Source organism: Sminthopsis crassicaudata, chromosome 3 (genome assembly GCF_048593235.1).
Source record: "Sminthopsis crassicaudata isolate SCR6 chromosome 3, ASM4859323v1, whole genome shotgun sequence".
Lineage (NCBI taxonomy): Eukaryota > Metazoa > Chordata > Mammalia > Dasyuromorphia > Dasyuridae > Sminthopsis > Sminthopsis crassicaudata.
Window position 1 is genome coordinate 619,034,938 of NC_133619.1, and position 18,128 is coordinate 619,053,065.

At 41.1% G+C, this 18,128-nt stretch overlaps 1 protein-coding gene across 4 annotated transcripts in view; it reads right to left on the minus strand.

Annotated features, from left to right (window-relative positions):
• Positions 1-292: 292 nt before the first annotated feature.
• Positions 293-18,128, minus strand: part of TNFRSF8 (TNF receptor superfamily member 8) — an 81,725-nt gene continuing 63,889 nt past the window's right edge. The window contains exons 7-11 of one of the 4 annotated variants that reach the window (XM_074306235.1): positions 15,417-15,521; positions 14,756-14,806; positions 9,128-9,153; positions 7,130-7,328; positions 293-3,296 (exon numbers count right to left, since the gene is read on the minus strand). In XM_074306235.1, the coding sequence (XP_074162336.1) occupies positions 3,058-3,296; positions 7,130-7,328; positions 9,128-9,153; positions 14,756-14,806; positions 15,417-15,521 (620 nt within the window). In that variant the 3' untranslated portion in view covers positions 293-3,057. Of the gene's footprint in view, positions 3,297-7,129; positions 7,332-9,127; positions 9,154-14,755; positions 14,807-15,416; positions 15,522-18,128 lie in introns of all 4 variants that reach the window. The other 3 variants (XM_074306234.1, XM_074306238.1, XM_074306236.1) reach the window with 3 other exon arrangements.

The window sequence follows — 18,128 nt, forward strand, 5'->3', positions numbered from 1 at the left end:
GTATTCACCACCACATGAAGAAATGTTCCAAATCATTAGTAATAAAACAATCACAAATCAAAACAACCCTGAAATTTCATCTCATACTCTGTATATTGACAAAAATGACAAAAATAGCAATAGTAAATGTTGGAGGTGTTGTGGAAAGATAGATTCAATAAAAATATTGTTGGTGGAGTTGTGAAATGGTATAACCATTTTGGAAAGTAACTGGGAATAATGCAAATAAAGTTACTACCTTTTGAGCCAGAGACTCCATTATTGGGCTTATATCCTAAAGAAGCTATTGGTAAAAAAAAAAAAAAAAAAAAAAAAATGTTTCCATATACTTCAAAATGTATAAAGCAATAATTTTTTCTGATAACTAAGAATTGGAAACAAACTAGATTCCTATTGGGATATGGCTAAACAAATTATGGTTCATGAATGTAACAGAATATGATTGTGCTGTAAAACTTAACTTGAATTAATTCAGAGTGAAGCAAACAGAGCTAAGAAAATAATATACATAGCAATTACAACAATGTAGATGGAAAGAATGGTGACATATCAAAAAATAAAAAGTAAATGCAACAAAGTTATTAAAAGTGGAATTCAAATAAAGACATATAGAAAGACATCTTCCAATCTACTTGTTTGTGGAGGTTGGAGGCCCACATGTGTTACACATTGCACATGTTTTCAAAGTTTTTCAATGTATCAGTTTGTTGGGTTTCTTTTTTCCCCCTCTAAAATAGTTTCTCATATGAGTTGGCTCTCTGGAAAGGGGAGGAGGAGGAATATGTGGGATACTATGTTAATTCAAGAATTAGAAAATATCAATGAAAACTTATTTTAAAAAATTACTGTCCTCAAAGAGCTCACAATCTAACAGGAGCTGTAACGCATAAGAATGGGGTATGGTTGGGGGGGAAGGTTACACAGAGCAGGGACACACACAACAAAGTCCTACAGGTGGTAGGAAAAGTTCGGAGGTGGTATGAGTTTATAAATTGATTTTATCTTGTAGAATGATGAGCTTCTAGAGATGATGAAATCCAGGAAAGCAGTGGTGTCCATTTCAAATAGAAATAAATCCTTGCCAATGCATACGGAGTTAGAAGACCACAAATTAACATTATCTGTATTGTATTGTATTTCTGTGTATTTTTTAAAATGTTTCCCAAATGTCTTTTAATTTGATTTGGGTCACACTAGGGAGTTTTGCTAATGGCTTACAGTGGCTGACCTAGTTTGACACCTCAGATGTAATCCAATCCTTTCATTTTAGATGAGGAAACCATGGTCGGCAAAATGGCTTTATCTAGTCACAAGTGTAGTAATCATTAGAGATGAGGCGGAAACCCAACTTAATGTTGGATTGGATGACTTTTAAGGTTCTTTCCAGCCTTACATGTATGAAATGACATATTCAATGCTCTTTTTGTAACATACAAAAACCTAAGAGATGTCATCCCACCTGCATTGATCAGGCTTGTGTCCTAAAGGTGAAAGGCAAATACAGAGAAATTCAAACAGACTTGGGGAAATGCCAACACATTTTCTCTTAACTAATGTTCACACCCTTATTTAGTCCAAGCAGCATTTACTCAATCCACTGAATTTGAAGACAGAGAGCTATACCAACACAAGTGTTGGGTTGTTTGCTATCCTTGTCTCCCTGTGTACAGAGGTTCAAACAAACACAAATTAAATGCTAAAGTTGCAATACAAAGATCCAAACTTTCCCACCACACCCAGGGTTTACTGAGCTACTGACTCTCAAGAGCAGTCCAGATCATTTTTTTTTTTTTTTTTACCCTCAGCAGTTCTTAGTGAAAGTTACTTATCTATCATTCTAGGCATAGCAATCAGCCTTCTCAAAGAGAAGACGAAGCTCCATAAAAAAGGACCAAGGCAGGCTTAGCTCTGTATCTTTTGTAGTTTTCCTGTTTTCTCTTTCCTACTCTGCTTCCCTCCACCCTTCCTCTTCTCAGGGTAGGAAGTTAGGAGTTACCATCTCTCATCTTACAAATGAGAAAACGGAGGCAAATAATTTAAGTGACTTGCCCAGATCTCAGAGCTATTAAGTATCAGGTGTGATTTGAAACTGGATCTCCTTTAGTCCAAAGTTCTCCTTCACACTCTTCAATTTAAGTCAGAGGGGAAATAAGATGGGAGGCTCAGGGTTTGGAAGGTCTCTACTCCAGATGACAGATGAATCCCGCCTGCTAGAAAATCTCATGTCCTTGTCGAGGTGTCCTTGTCGGATGATATCAGGGAGGCTGAGGAAGCAGCAGTCAGGAAACAAGATGGTAAAGAAGATGGGCACCTAGTACCTACCCACATGTCACTGGACTGATGGGTCAGTGGGATACCATCAGTGGGAATGGTCAGCATAGCTGGGGGCTACCCACCTTTGAACCTAAAATCTGCTGCTCTTTGCTCAGCGCTCACAAGATCTGAAGAGAAAGATCTAAACACAAATCCCATTGGACTTTCCTTTTCGAGTCAAGCAGAATAACCACAGGGGACTGGCTTAGAGCCCACTTCTGAGACACCACATTCTCCCAGTGATATGTTTGCATGTGCCAATCAGGTCCTAGGAAACATTTCAGAAAGGGGACTGCAGGGTACCGGGTGCAGGGGAAAAGTAAGCAGTGGCCTAGGGCCAAAGCTAGCCACTTGGTCTCTGCCACTCCAGACAGAATGGATTCCAGGCCCCTCGATGAAGACGGCCAAGTGTGCTTGGGTGGCCTGGGCCTGGAAGCAATGGAGAGATGACAGGGAAGAGTAAATCCTTCTCTCTCTCCCAGCAAATGGAACCTTTCAATGCCCCTTGTCCCTAAATCACTTTCTTTAAAGTGGAAGTTGGCCACATAGGGTGGGCATCTGGCCAAAGCCAGAACAGCCTCCAGAACATTCCAGTGTAATCCATTAAACTATTCAGGAAGGTCAGCTCAGGCATGTGTCCTGAGCCCCATGGCCTGCAGAGAAGGGCCCCCAGCTCAGCCCCTGCTTGTTATCCCAGCTTCCCAAGCTCGCTCCCAGAGATGCCTGGCCTCCTTCCTCTGGCCCTCACTTGGCAGAAACAGCCGTTGGCCAGTGGTATTCCTTCCCTTCCTCCTCCACGGAGAACATGACTTCAATGTGGCCCCCAGGGGACAGCTCTGTCTCCTGTTCTGGATAATGGGTAGACTGGTCTGTCTCCAGGGTCTTTTCCTCAATTTCCAAGGTTGTGGAGGGATTCCTGCCCTCGGACACTCTGGCAACAGACCCAACAATCACGGTATCAGCTTTCATAATATAAATGTTCTCTGCAAGGCAAGAGGATGAGGTGAAGCTGGATTTTAGACAAACACCGTAATGATCAAGGGAAAATTTTCTATAGCATTTCAAGGGCTGCAAAGGCCCCTCTCTGGGATCTCAGACAGGTCCTGTAATTATTAACCCCATTTTCCAGATGAAGAAACTCTTCTGCCATATGCTGCCTCTCCTTCATTTTATTTTTTGGGGATAATCAGGGTTAAATGACTTGGCCAGGATCACAAAGCTAGTAAGTATTCAAGTCTAGATTTGCTCTCAGGTAGGTCCTCCAGACTACAGGGCCAATGTTTTATTCACTCTACCACTTAGCTTCCTTGTTTCATTTTATAAAAATAATGATAAATTCTTATCTATCATTATTATCTTATCTCATCTATCATATTTATCTAATGATAGATTCTAGACCTGAGATTTTACTGGCAGAGGAAATTTGGGGATAAGAAAAATCCCCATTCTCTGCGTCTTAAAAGTTGCCTGGAATCAGTGACGTGACTTGACCAGGGTTACGTAGGTTAGAGGCAGGCTGTACAAGCCCATTAAAAATTGAGCAAGTACCAAGTTAAGGAGGCCTGAGCCCCACTACAGAGGTTGCACACTTTTCCCCATCTCTCTCTTCCCCTGGTCTTAGGAACAGCTCGTTTTAGAGACTGCTTAGACTTCCCGTCCCCCTGCCGGCTGAATTTAGGGAAGTTATTCTCCATGGGGGACCTTGATTTCGCATGTGGCTGGGCCACTGGGCACGGATGTGGGGTGGGTGGGGAAAGCTCCCCAAGGCCTGGGACAATCTGGGGAGAGGCCCAGGCTCAAAGAGGAAATAGCTTTCCCTGGGAAACACCAGGGCTACCATTCAGATGTTCTCAAAGATCTCATTTATTTTTTGTTTTTTATTGGTAAACAGCCATCCTGGCTCTCTAAGATGAAGTCCAGTTCTGGAATCAGAGGTTCTGGGTCTAAATCTCATTACAGACATTTAGTCTTAGGCATATCACTTAACCACTAGGCTGACATTTTCTCATCTGTAAAAGTAGAGTGCTAGTTCCACCTCTAGAACCATGATCTTAGATTTCAAAGCTTAACCTTCTGGGTCTCAGTTTCCTCATCTATAAAATTGGGGGGATGGATTAGACAGTTTCTGAGGTTCCTTGCTGCTCTAGATTTGTGACCCAATATTGTTCTGAAACCAAGGTCCTGAGTGGAAGTTGTCTCTCTGGTTCTGGATTTGCTGAAAGTAAAGGGCCATTCTTGACTTGGCTTCCAAAAAGCTTCAGCTCCCATTCTGGGACCCAGGATTAGGTGAACTTGCATAGTTTTGCTTGACCCCTTGACTGCAGATAATACTGGAGTGACATTTTCAGGATAGACTTAAGCCTTTCTCTGACTCCATCTACTATGGGCAATCCCCAGGCCACAGGCTCCTCCTTCCATGGAATACCAGGCTAGAGGCACCTGGCCAAAGAGCCAGGCCAAGAAATGGGCATTCACCCTGTTCTTTTAAGCACTGCCTGTGCCCCCTGAATACCAGCCACTAGCCAGAACATATCCTTGCCTACGTGCCAGTCACAATGGAGTCTAAAGGGGGAAAAAGGACTGGATTTGCAAGGAGAGGTCCTGGATTTTAATCTCAGTTTGTTACTGATTTCCTGGGTCAATTTAATCAGCTTTGGGCCTCAGTTTCCTCATCTGTAAAATGAGGAATTGGATTAAATCAGCAGTTCTCAGAGTACGGTCTGAAGATCGACCAGAGTCCCTGAGAACATAATAATGAACACTCAGAACTCTGGGATGAGGGCATCATGGGACCCCAGATTCAGAGCTAGAAAGGACTTCATCTAGTCCCATCCTCTCATTTTACAGATGAACAAACTGAAGGCCAGAAAGGGGAAGTGACCTGGAATCACAGGATCAAAGACTTAAGAGCTGGAAGGGACTTCAGATGTCAAAACTATTTTTCACAATAATGTCAGGACATTTGTCTATTAACACACTTCTCCCCTTTCTAACTACAAATCTGTGTGAAGCTAAAAAAAAATTTTTTTTTTACAAATTTTTTTCCTCTGTTTCCAGTCTTCAGCATTCTCCTCCAGTGTAACGATTCCTCTATTGTTAGCACAGTTCCTGGCACAAAGCAGGAGTTCAATTAAATGCTTCCTTCCTCCCTTCCTTCCTTCCTTCCCTTCTTTCTTTCTTCCCTTCCTTCCTTCCCTTGCCAACAACACTTCCTTCTCTCCTTCCTTTCTTTCCCCCTTATCCTTCCTTAGTACTTCCTCCCACCCTCTTTTTCCTTACTTTTTTCTTTCCTTTTTTTTCCTCTCCTCTCTTCCTTCATTCCTTCTCCTCTCCCTCCCTCCCTCTCTCCCTCCCTCCCTCTCTCTCTCTCTCTCTCTCTCTCTCTCTCTCTCTCTCTCTCTCTCTCTCTCTCTCTCTCTCTCTCTCTCTCTTTCTCTCTCCCCTTATTCTCTCCTTTCTTTCTTCCTTCCCTTCCCAACAAGATTTACTTCCTTCCTCCTTTCTTTTTCCTTTCCTCCCTCCTTCCTTCCTTTATTCTTTCTTTATTCCTCTATTCTTTCCTTTCTTTCTTCCTTCCCTTCTTTCCTTCTTCCCTTCTTTTGCTAAGAAAATTTAACTTCCTTCTCTCCTTCTTTCCTTTCCTCCTTATCCTTCCTTCTTCCTTCCTCTTTCCCTTCCTCCTTCCATTCTTTCTCTTTTCTTATTTTTTCCTCTCTTCATTTATTCATTCCTTTCTCTCTCTCCTTCCTTCTTTCCTTATTCCTCTTTCTTTCTTCCTTCCTTATTTCCCTTCTTTCCTTCTTCCTTCCTTCCCAACAAGATTTACTTACTTTTTTTCTTCCTTCCTTTCTTCCTAATCCTTCCTTCCCTTCCTTCCTTGTTTCTTTCCTTCTCTATTTCTCTTTCCTTCCTTCCTTCCTTCCTTCCTTCCTTCCTTCCTTCCTTCCTTCCTTCCTTCCTTCCTTCCTTCCTTCCTTCCTTCCTTCCTTCCTTCCTTCCTTCTTCCCTTCTTTCTCTCATTCTCATATCTTCTGCCTCCAAGATCTATTGCTGATCTTAACACAGTCCAAGACACCTTCTAAGATTAACCCCAATTCACTCTGAGTGCTTCCTTTGTGACATTCCATCATGTCTCAGTATTCCATTCTATGCGCTGTTCCTTTGCATCTGCCCATGTCCACAGTGATTATTTCCATATTCTTCAAAGATTTATGCATTTAGCAACCACTGTCTGAATACTTGCTCCATAAGCCTCATCTGAGTACTTCCTTGGGGTATCTCTGCTCTCCCTTCCCCCACTCCAACTACAGTGAGAAAACACAAATCAGCTATTCTCTCTCAATGCTTTTACATTTACTTGGTGTTTTTTAAAAGGTGGGGGGCTGGGAATTACAAATTATTAACATTTCTATAACTCTTTAGGCTTTGCTAAGAGCTTTTCTCATCCCAGCTCTGGGAAGCAAGCAGTGCAAGTGAGTTTGCCCTCATTTTGCTAATAAGGAGCTTGAGATTTAAGTGATTTGTTCAAGGTCACTTGGCTGATAAATTTGCAAGCTCCTAGATTAAAAACTAGAAGAAAAGTCAGAGGAAGACATCAGTTGGCTATGATGTCAGAGGGCCTGGGTTCAAACCCTGTGCCTAGCACAGAAGTAAATTTTGGAGCTGGGTCTGAACCCAGATAACCTGCCACCAAGCCTAGAAGGGTGAACAATCTTTGTACCCAACCAGCCCTTTCAGTCACTTATGAAATTTCCAGTGTCAAGGTCTCAGCTCCTCCCAACCAGACACTTCACATACCAGACCCTCAGTGACTCACCGATCTGGTTATTGGTGTGCTCCAGGATCGGTCTGGGTTCAGAAATATCGCCAGGGCCAAGATTCTCAGCAGCATTCAGATCCGCGCCAACAGATTCCTTGCAGAAGGAGATCATAGACTTCGCTGTCTCCGGGGCCGGGCGACTACTCATTAACCCTTGCTTTTCAGAGACATTGGCTTTCTTTGGAAGATTCCTGGGCTGCTGACAGAGAGGACATGAACTTGAAGAATGGGGGAACTCAATATGACCTCCAAACTGGGGCTACGAATGCCAATAAGAAACTCACTCCTGATGCTGAGAACTTTGATCTGAGGAGGATGGTGTGGGGGGGCTATACCTACCTCTATATAAGTCAAGCTTCTGGCTTGATAATATACACACACACACGTGTATCTGTATATATAATATGCGTAGATGTACATATCCATATATGTGTATGTATATGCACATATATGTTATACATATAGTGTGCACCTATGCATATATTATATATCCATACATGTACATGTACACATAGATTCTTGTTCAGTCATTTTTTTCAGTTGTATGTGACTGTGACCCCCACTTGAGGTTTTCTTAGCAAAGACATTGGAGTGATTTGCCATTTCCTTCTCCAACTCATTTTACAAATGAGGAAACAGAGGCAAATTGGGCAAAATGACTTGCCCAGAGTCACACAGCTAGGAAGTTATCTGAGGCTGGATTTGAATTCAGGTTTTCCTGATTCCAGAATCAGAGTTCCAACCATTGAATCACTTATCTGTCCATAGTATTTTTGCATACACACGCACATATATGTGTATATGTATACATATTACAAACCTATGTGACTAATTTTTTTTATTTTTAAAGCTTTTTATTTTCAAAAAATATTCATGGATAATTTTCAACACTGATCCTTGAATAATCTTATGTTTCAGATTTTTCCCTCCTTCCCCCCACCCCCTCCCCTAGATGGCAAGCAATTCAATAAAACACACGTGATTATTAACCATTATGTCTGAAGATGTCCAGTGGTCAGTGTGATCTGGAGGAGGAGCTAGTCATATACATATTACATGAACATATAGTATATGTAATATTAATATATATATTACATATATAGTTTTTTAACTTGATTTGAGATTCACAGCAATCCACAGTGGCAGGTGCTATTAATATTCACATCTTCAGCTGAATAAACTGAGGCAGAGAAAGGTTAATTGACTTGCCTAGCCAATAGTTAAAAAGTTCTAGTTCTAGAGATAGAAAGGGATTTAAGAGGCCATTGGGTCCAATTCCCCTCATTTTACAGATGGGGAAACTGAAGATGGGAAAGGTTAAGTGACTTGCCCAGGGTCATACAAGTAGTCAGTATCTGAAAGGGTCGGGACCAAGCTCTGATGTCCTGTGTTCTAAGGGCCCTAACATTCCCTATTCTAAATGTAAAATGGGGGATAATAGTAGCACCTACTTCCCAGGATGGTTGTGAAATTTTAGTGGTATAACACGTGGCACATAGTAGGTGCTCATAAGCATTTTATTGCTTCTTTTTACCAGCTAAAAAATGAAGCAAGGAAATGGTGTCTTTATCCCTGCCCTCTGGACTTTGCCTACATCCCACCCCAGAAAAGTTTCAGCCATGTGCTGAAAAAATAATTGTCTATAGGTAGCTGGCTGCCACTCTGTTCTGGAAAACCCCAGAAGGATAAGCCAGCAATTGTGGCTTGGGTTCCTGGCATCAGTTCCAGCTCTGCAGGAGAAAGCCTTCCCAGACTCAGCCTCTCCTTCCTCAGGGGCCAAGACAAAGGGTTACCAGCCAGGCCCAATGGTTGGGTGGGTCAAAGGCTGGACAGCTCCCAGTGCAGCCGCCCAAACATAGGCTTGCTCACTCTAGAAGACCAGAGATTTGGGGTAAGCTATTTCAACCCTCATCAGACTGCAGAGGGCATCTGGTAGAAGCTGTTTTAGGAAGGGAAAGATTTAGGGGATTTTTGCCCAGGGAAGGGCTGACTTACTTGGCAGTTTTTCCTGGGGCTGTAACCTAGAACACAAACAAAACAACATCATCAGTGAGAGATCCTGATGGAGCATAGTTGATTCACTCATCAGATTGTATTTTACAGAGGACACTGAGTTCCAAAAGGAACATAGGAACTTAGAGAGAGAACTGGATGAGACCTTAGAAGTCCCCATCCCCAACCCCTTCCTTTACAGATGAGGAAAATGACATGTGGAAATAAAGACATTTGTCCAAAGTCACAGAGACTGTAAACATCAAAGGTAGGATTTGAACCCATGACTTCTGAATACAATTCCTGCCCAACTTCTTGATATCATCAGTAAGACCTCCAATTGATATTATGGAGGAAAGTGGTCAGGGGAAATGGGAGAGAGAAAAAAAATGGGTGCTTACTGACTAAGAAAAAAAATTTAATTAGAAAAAAAAGTAAGCAGCCTCTATGAACACAAGAATTTGTCTTTGCTGATAGCAGCAGAGACCTAGAAAGATTCCTAACTGGTCTTAATCTCTAAGATTATTGACGTACCTAGCCAAGCCCTTCCTTCATATTACCTTAATATCCCCTAATGCATCTCTCCTCCAAATAGTTAGCTATACGCTTTCTGAAAACGTAATTAAAACATTACCTTACATCATCATGATTATAATGTGAACTAGGACTTTAGAATTAAAAATGCAGGAAACAAATGCGTTTTCTAACTAGTTCCAGTAGGACTTCACACATCGATCCTACTAAAGACCTAGAAAAGAAAGTTCTTGCCGCCATGGTCTTTGACACTGCCAGATGACTCAAAATAAGAAACTGATATGATTTATCCAGTGGAAATGACACTTAAAGTAGATGCATCAGCATCTGTTTTATTGCCACGGTACCTCAAGGACTTGCAACCAAAACCTTCCAATTAGATTGTCTCCTCCTCGAGAGAAAGAACTCTCACTTTTTCTAGTTGTATCCTCAATGCTTAACACAGTGCTGTGCATACAGTAATCATTTAATAAATGTTTTCTTCATCCACTCATTTGCTATTTCCACGCTGCTACTTTTGTTGGAAATCTGGTGGGGATTCACCTTCAAAAAAAAGTCTGTGACATATACTTCTGCATCGCCACCATCACCATCATCATTTACTGGCAATCCAGAGAAAGGGATGTGTGATGTCATTGATGGAGGGAACTTCAGAGTAAGAACACTTCCTCTTCCAACCACACAGGCTGGCTCCTCTTCTTCTAACCTGTGGTCTTTAAGTTTCCTGCAGCTCTGAGACATTAAGGGATGTGCCTAGGATCACACAGTCAGGATGTGTCAGAAGTCTTACTACCTTTCAGGCCATTTCTCTACCCATTCCCCATCCCATCCTGCTTCCTGACAGACACGGAAAGGATAGAAGTCACTTTACTGGTATCATCTCATTTGGGCCTTATAATAACCCTGTAAGTTGACTACTAGAGATATCACCATCCTTGTTATTTCAGATGAGGAAATCAAGGCAGAAGTTTGGTGAGCTACCTGAAGTCATACCGTAAAGATTTTAGGCAGGATTTAAACCCAGGCCTTGCTCTATATATGAATGATGGGAAATCTTCATACTTTAAGGGTAGATACAACTTCTGAGCATCATCCCTGACTTTTATAAAGCATTTTAAAGGTTTCTGAAATGATGTGTGCCCAGGATCTCATTTGAAGTGGTGAGTAGATAAGAGTGTAAGAACTGGAGTTTGAAAGCCTCGAGTTTAAATCTTACTAATAGTGTGATTCTGGGCAAGTCACTTAACATTTTCTGCCTCAATTTGCTCATCTGTAAAATGGGATAGTAATAGTACCCACCTCATACAGTTTTAATTCAATTCCCTCAGCTAACTGACTCCGAGAAGCAGCCTGGCACAATTGGCAAAATATTGGACTTGTAATCAGGGAGAATGACTTCATGTTTCACTTGTGACACTACCTATGTGACCTTGGGTAGCTCTGAGACTCAGTTTCCCCATCCGCAAAATGTGAAGTTTGGACTAGTCGGTCTAGCCTATCCTGCCTTTAAGTCATGTGAAGAATCTAGTACTGACTTCACAGGGCTGACATATAAGTCAAATGTGGAATAATAATAATTAACAATAGCATTTACAAAGTGTTTTAAGGTTTGCTAAGTTCTTTTACTTTGCTTTTTTTTTTTAAATAAAAGTTCTTTACAGTTTAAAATGGCATCTCCTTTTATCTCCATGACAACACAATGGGTAACACGTTTAAGGTGTTACACAATTATCAGTTAGGTACTCTTGTGGTGTCAGGTAAGCACTTCTCTCAGATTCAAAGGGATTTCTAGTATTCTAATATTCTATTACTGTTGAAGGCGCTATCATCCTCCCATTAACCCTAACCTCTTTCCCAATCTCCAGTCTTTCCAGTTTCCAAATGCCCTGTAGACATCTAAACTCAACATGTTAAAAACTGAACTCATTATCTTCCGCTCCAAAAAAATGCTTCATTCTTCCTACCTTCTCTATTACTGTTAAAGGCGAATCATCCTCCCATTACCCAGGTTCACAAAAGAAGTGACATTGTCCAACTTTCTCACCTTATATGCAGTGCATTACCAAGTCCTATAAATTCAAATTTGGCAACATCTCTCTTCTATAACTTCCCTCTCTTCTGTCAGTACCACCAACCTGCTGGCTGTTCTCCCTGCCTCAAGTCTTCCCCCACTCCTGTCTATCCTTCACTCAGCCGTCAAAGTGGTTTTCCTAAAAGACAGTTCTGACCATGCTACTCCTCTAATCAATAAACTCCTGTGGCTCCCTATCACTTCCAGCATCAAATTAAAAATTCTGTTTCATTTTTAAAACCTTTCCAAACCTACCCCCTTTTATCTTTCCAGTCTTCTAATACATTACTCCCTACTGTGTACTCCCTATCTGGGGACAGTGACTTCCTTGCTGTTCTTCCATTATTTGATTCGATGCATTTCACCAGCTATTCTCCATACCCTTTTCTCCTCATCTCTGCTTCCTGGATTTCCTGATTTTCTTTAAGATTCAGCTTACATGCTCTGCAAGAGACCTTTTCCAATCTTTTTGCTAATAAATACAAATGCTATTGCTTTTCTTCTGAAGTGAATTCATCCTATATCTAGTTTGCAAAGAGTTGTTTGTGTGTTTTCTCCTATTTAAACTGCCAGGGGAGAACAGGGACTGCTTTTACCTTTCTTTGAATCCCCATCACTTAATACAATGCCTGGCACATAATAGATGCTTAATAAGTGTTGATTGATTGATAGTAGATACTAAATAAATGCTTACTAAGTAACAACCCCTAAAATCCCTTTCACTGTTGAAACTAGGACTCTGTGACATGAGGAAACTGAACCCCCATGAATTGGTGACTTTATATACCAACTATTTACATGGGGAGCAAGTATCAGAGGCAAGTTTGGAACCCGGACCCTCTGAGCCCAGAGTTAGTACTACACACAATACAATATAAACACAATTATAACTACACTACACAATATAAACATTTATAAGTTGTAATACTCTGCTTATTTTCTCCTTTTGTGGATCTACAAGGACTTGGACAAGCCCAACAAGAGATAAATCAGGAACATCTCATATACAATGTCCAATTATTTAGTGATATTACATGTTCAACTTCATTTTAAAAAAAAGGTTATTCTGCAACAAACATTGCAAATGAGAGAGAAAATAAAACTGCAGCAAAACTTTTAATTTCAAGAAGGATTGAAGAAAAAAAGAAATTGTTTCAAGAAGAGTCTCAGCTTTCCAGTTCATAGAGGAAAAACAAAAACCAAAAACAACAACAACAAAAAAAAAAACTAGAGTTCATCAAAAAAACAAAACTTCCCTTTTTGAACAAACAGAAGTATCTAGTTATGAAACTGGGTAATGTCAGATTCAAAGTATACGAATGGGAAATTTGATATATTTTGATCCCTGTCAAAATCCCAGAGAAGGGTAATATGTTCCAAAACAGCCCAGATCCCAGAAGCTCTGACTGGTTAAGTAATGAACCCCCCTGCCCTGAAAGTATTGGGGACCTCAGAGGCCCTAACCTGTTTCAGCCTCTGCCAGTAGGTCCCTAAGAAGAGGAAATCTACCCCCTCTCTACATCTTCTAGTCACTTTGAATAGCTCTAATTGATAAGAAGCTGGTCTTGTCCTCCAGCCCAAATTGGCAACTTTTACTCATGGTTCCTTGGTCTCTCCTTTGGGCCAAAAAATGAAAATAATAACAATAGCAAGAACTTAAATGGAATTTCACCTGTGTTAACCCATTTGATCCTTATAACATCTCTATGATGTAATGCTATTATTTCCCCATTTTATAGCTGAGGAATCAAGGCAAGAGATTAAATGAGTTGTGCAGGGTCATGCTCCCAGTATGCTTAATGCAGTTTTGACCTTAGATCTGTCCTGATACAAAGTCCAGAACTCTGTGTTATCTAGTTGCCTAATTTAATCCATCCTTTTCTAAGAGGCAGCCCTTCAACCACTTGAAAATGGGCATCCACCTCTAAGTTTTCTCCAAGTCAAAAACACTCAGCAACTTCTACTGATCCTTAGATGGCATGGATTCAAGGGCCATTTCCTCCTCTGGGATGATCTCCAGTTTATCAGTGCCCATCTTAAAACATGGTACCCAGAACTGAGCACACTATTCCATCTGTGATCTGATCAGGACAGGGGGCATTGGGACCATCATATGTGCCTGAGACACAAGTCTCAGAGGAAGGCGTCTTAACACAATCCAAGTCTTCATTAGCTTCTTCAATTGCCCCACACAGCCAGCAGATCAGGGGCCTTCGGCCTTTGGCTGTGCATTTGGTCTGGACTCGGGGTGAGCTAATAGACCCCAGGGAGCTCTGGCCTGGATAAACTATAACCTGAATCAACATCTGGGTCAATCTTGATGTTCCTGAAGCACATCCCTTAAATTTCCAAAGTTCCCACCTCAAAGCCTTTGCCCAGCCCCTCCTTTTCTTTAAGTCTTATGATTTCTTCAAAGAGGAAATTTCTTTTTTTTTTTTCCCCAAGCACCTCAAAGGTTCTTTCAGGTTTTTTCTAATTCCTCTAGTGACTAACTTTCTTTCTCCAAAGAAAAGTTTCCTTGTCTGGGTCCCATCAAATTGAACAGAATATCACTGAGGGGAATGATGTTTTTGTCTCTTTGTTCCCAGAACCTAGAACAGCTTGGCACATAGTAGGACTTTCATAAATGCTTATCAAGTTTAATTGAATTGAATTAATAAAAATGTGTTGAGCAAATGAACGAATGAAAGAAAAAGAATGAATCTAAGAGTTATCTGTGATGGTGATAAGTATAAAAAGAAGAAAAAATAAATACTGAGATGGATTTAAAAAATTATCCCTTAGAAGAACAACTCTCAAGGATGCTGGAGGTAGACAAGGCAGGATCACAGGAGTGCATAAACTGCAACCAGTCAATCGTTTCCTCTTTCTTTCCTGCTCCATCCCCCTTTTATCAGATTTTTATTTTATAGTAAGCAGAGTTGAGTTCCAGAAAGAGGGAAGATCATGCTCAAGGTCAAGCTCCTCCTGCTCAGCCAATGCTCTCTTTCTCCACCTGACCACACACACCTCCTCCTTGTACTTACCCAAAGATTTGACCTTGGGTTGGAAGCTTTGGCCAGAATAGAGATGAAGCTCTGAAAGAGAAGATGGAAAACCTGCAAGGGCCAGTTCTTAGACTTTCTAGACTCTTAGGAGCAAGAGCAAAATAAGGAATAACAATAACAAAAACAACAATAATAATAATGCCTATTTTTACAAGTACTTTAAGGGCTACAAAGTGACTTCCTCACAAGCCCAGGAAGGAGGTGGCCAGTGAACAGGAATTAATAACAAGGTTCCAGATGGAGAGCTGGAGAAGCCTCAAAGGCCACCTTGTCTGAGCTCTGCATTTCCCACGTGAGTTCCAAGGCAGTTCAGCAGGCAAGGTCATAGAGCTGTGTAGGAAGTGTCAGAGGTGGGATTTTAAGCCCTGGGTCAGAGAACATACTCTTGTCATCACTATCTTACAGATGAGGAAACTGAGGTCTTGGAGGGGTAAAGTGCCTTGTCCATGGGGCAGGTATCCAACAAAGGAGGAGCCCATGGCAGCAGTGGTCTTACACTAGCCTCTAAGTCCAGTGATCATTCTACATCACCATGTTATAGAAACCCAGTGTCCTGAGCTGGGAACCCCATTGGACACCAAGCAGTCCCTCCTCCCCACTCCCCACCAACAAAGGCTCCAGGGGCAGAACATGCACTCACTTTGCAGAATCCCCTTCCTGCAGGCCTTCTGCTGGCAGACCAGGAACACAACCAAACCAAACATCACAGCAAAGATAGTCATCACCCAGAAAAGAGGCTTGGACCCTGCAACACAAGAGCTCCACTCCAATCCCCATAAAGACTGGGGAAGAAATTCCCTGATACAACCAATTGGGGGGGGGACCTTGTCAACCCAACCCCACCAAACAGCCAGAGTCCCGGGGATTCTGGGGGATCACCTAGCTCTCTCTCTTGCACTTTGTCTTTCTGTCTGTCTCTGTCTGATTCTGTCTCTCTGTTTCTGTCTCTGTCTCTCTCACTCTATTTCTTCTCTCTTTTTGTTTCTCTCTTCTATTTCTCTCTCTCCTCTTTTTTGTCTCTGTTGCTTCTCTTTCCTCTATGTCTCTTTGTTTCTGTCTCTTTTTCTCTGTCTGTCACTCTCCTCTCTGTCTCTGCATCTCCTTTCTCTCTTTCTGTCTCTTTTCCTTTTCTCTCATTCTTTCTCTCCTCTCTCTCTCTCTCTTTCTTCTCTCTCATTCTCTCTTCTGTTTCTTCTTTCTCTGTCTTTCCTCTCCTCTCTGTGGCTCTTCTCATCCCTTCTCTCTTTTTGTCTCTTTTCTCTGTGTCTCTCTTCACTTCCTCTCCCCTCTGTCGTATTTCTCTCTTCTCTCTCTCTGTCTCTCTTTTCTTTCTCTTTTTGATCTCTTTCTGTTTTTCTTTCCCTCTTTCTCTGTCTTTTTCTTCTCTCAGTCTCTCTCTTTTCCTCTTCTCTCTCTCTTTCTTCTCTTTGTTTCCCCTCTCTCTTTCTCTGTCTTTTCTTTTCTCTGTGTGTCTCCTCTCCTATTCTTTCTCTTCTTGTCTCTTTCTGTCTCTCTCTTTTCTTATTCTCTCTTCTGTTTCTTCTCTTTTTCTGTCTGTCTTTCCTCTCCTCTCTGTGTCTCTTTTCTTCTTTTTGTCTCTTCTCCCTTCTCTCTGTCTCTCTCTCTGTCTCTCTCTCTTTCTCTCTTCACCCTCTCTCCTTTCTGTCACTATTTCTTCTCTCTCTGTCTCTGCCCCTCTTTTCTTTCTCTCCTCTCTTTCCCTCTTCTCTCTCACTCTTTCTTCTCTTTGTTTTTCCTCTCTCTTTCTCTGTCTTTCCCCTCTTTGTCTCTTCTCTCCTCTTCTTTCCCTTTGTGTCTCTCTGTCTTTCTGTCTCTGTCTCTCTCTTTCTCTCTCTCTCTCTCTCTCTTTCCCTCCTCTCCCTTTCCCCCATTCTCTCTGTCCCTTTTGTCCCTTCTCTTCCTGTCTCTTTCTCGCTTTCTTTCCCTTCCTTCTCCACCTCCTTCCCCACATCTCTTTTTCTTTCTCTCTTCTCTCCTCCCTCCTTTTCTCTCCTTTTTCTCTTTTGTTATACTGATGTGTTTTATTCTTATATTACAAACTTTTCAAAATTACCTTTGCCTTTTGAGACCTAAACTAGCAATACACTGACCTCATTTGAAAATGCATATAACATTCTACATCTATAATTCCTCAGTCTTTCCATTTTTAGTATTTTTTAACGAACAGGATTTTTTTTCTCCCTTCCAATCTCAACCCCACTAGAAGAAAAAGAGAAAACAAACTCCTTGCAGCAAATACATATAGTTAATAAAATACTTTCCCCAGTTTCTATGTTGAAAAAATATACATCTTGTTCTGCACTGTGAATCTTTCACTTCTCTATCAGAAGGCAGAGAGAACTTTTCAATATCCACCCTCTGGATCCATGGATGCTTGAAGCATTAATCATAGTTCTTATAGCTTTAGAGTTTTTGGTCTTTTAAATGCTGTTGCTACTGTACAAATTGTTCGCTTGGTTTTGCTTCTTTCAAAATTGTTCATTTTTATAACATTTATACATAGTATACATTGTTCTCTGCTTGTTTCATTCTGCACTAGTTCTTACAAGTTATATTTCAAATTATATATTTTCCAGAGAGACCCAGAGAGACTGACATGATACTGATGCTGAGTGAAATGAGCAGGACCAGGAGATCATTGTACATGACAACAACAAGATTATATGATGATCAATTCTGATGGACATGGCCATCTTCAACAATGAAATGATTGAAACTAATTCCAATTGTTCAATGATGAAGTGAGCCATCTACATCCAGAGAGAGGAGTGTGGGAAGTAAGTGTGGATCACAACACAGCATTCTCACTCTCTCTGTTGTTGTTGGCTTGCATTTTGTTTTCTTTCTCAGTTTTTTCCTTGATCCAATTTTTCTTGTGCAGCAAGATAACTAACTATATAACTATGTATACATACATTGGACTTAACATATATTTTAACATATTTAACATGTATTGGACTACCTGCCATCTGGGGAGAGGAGTGGAGAAAAGAGGGAAAAATTTGGGACAGAAAGTTTTGCAAGGGTCAATGTTGAAAAATTACCTATGCATATGTTTTGTAAATAAAAAAAGAAAAAAATGATATTTCTTATAATACAAGAGTACTTGGGGCAGCTAGGCGGTGCAGTAGATAGAGCACCAGCCTTGAATTCAGGAGGACCCGAGTTCAAATCTGGTCTCAGACACTTAACACTTCCTAGCTGTGTGACCCTGGGCAAGTCACTTAACCCCAGCCTCAAAAAAAAAAAAATAATAATAATAATACAAGAGTACTTTATCATACTTATATACTACAATTTATTCATCCAAAACTCAGTTGATGGGCAGCTT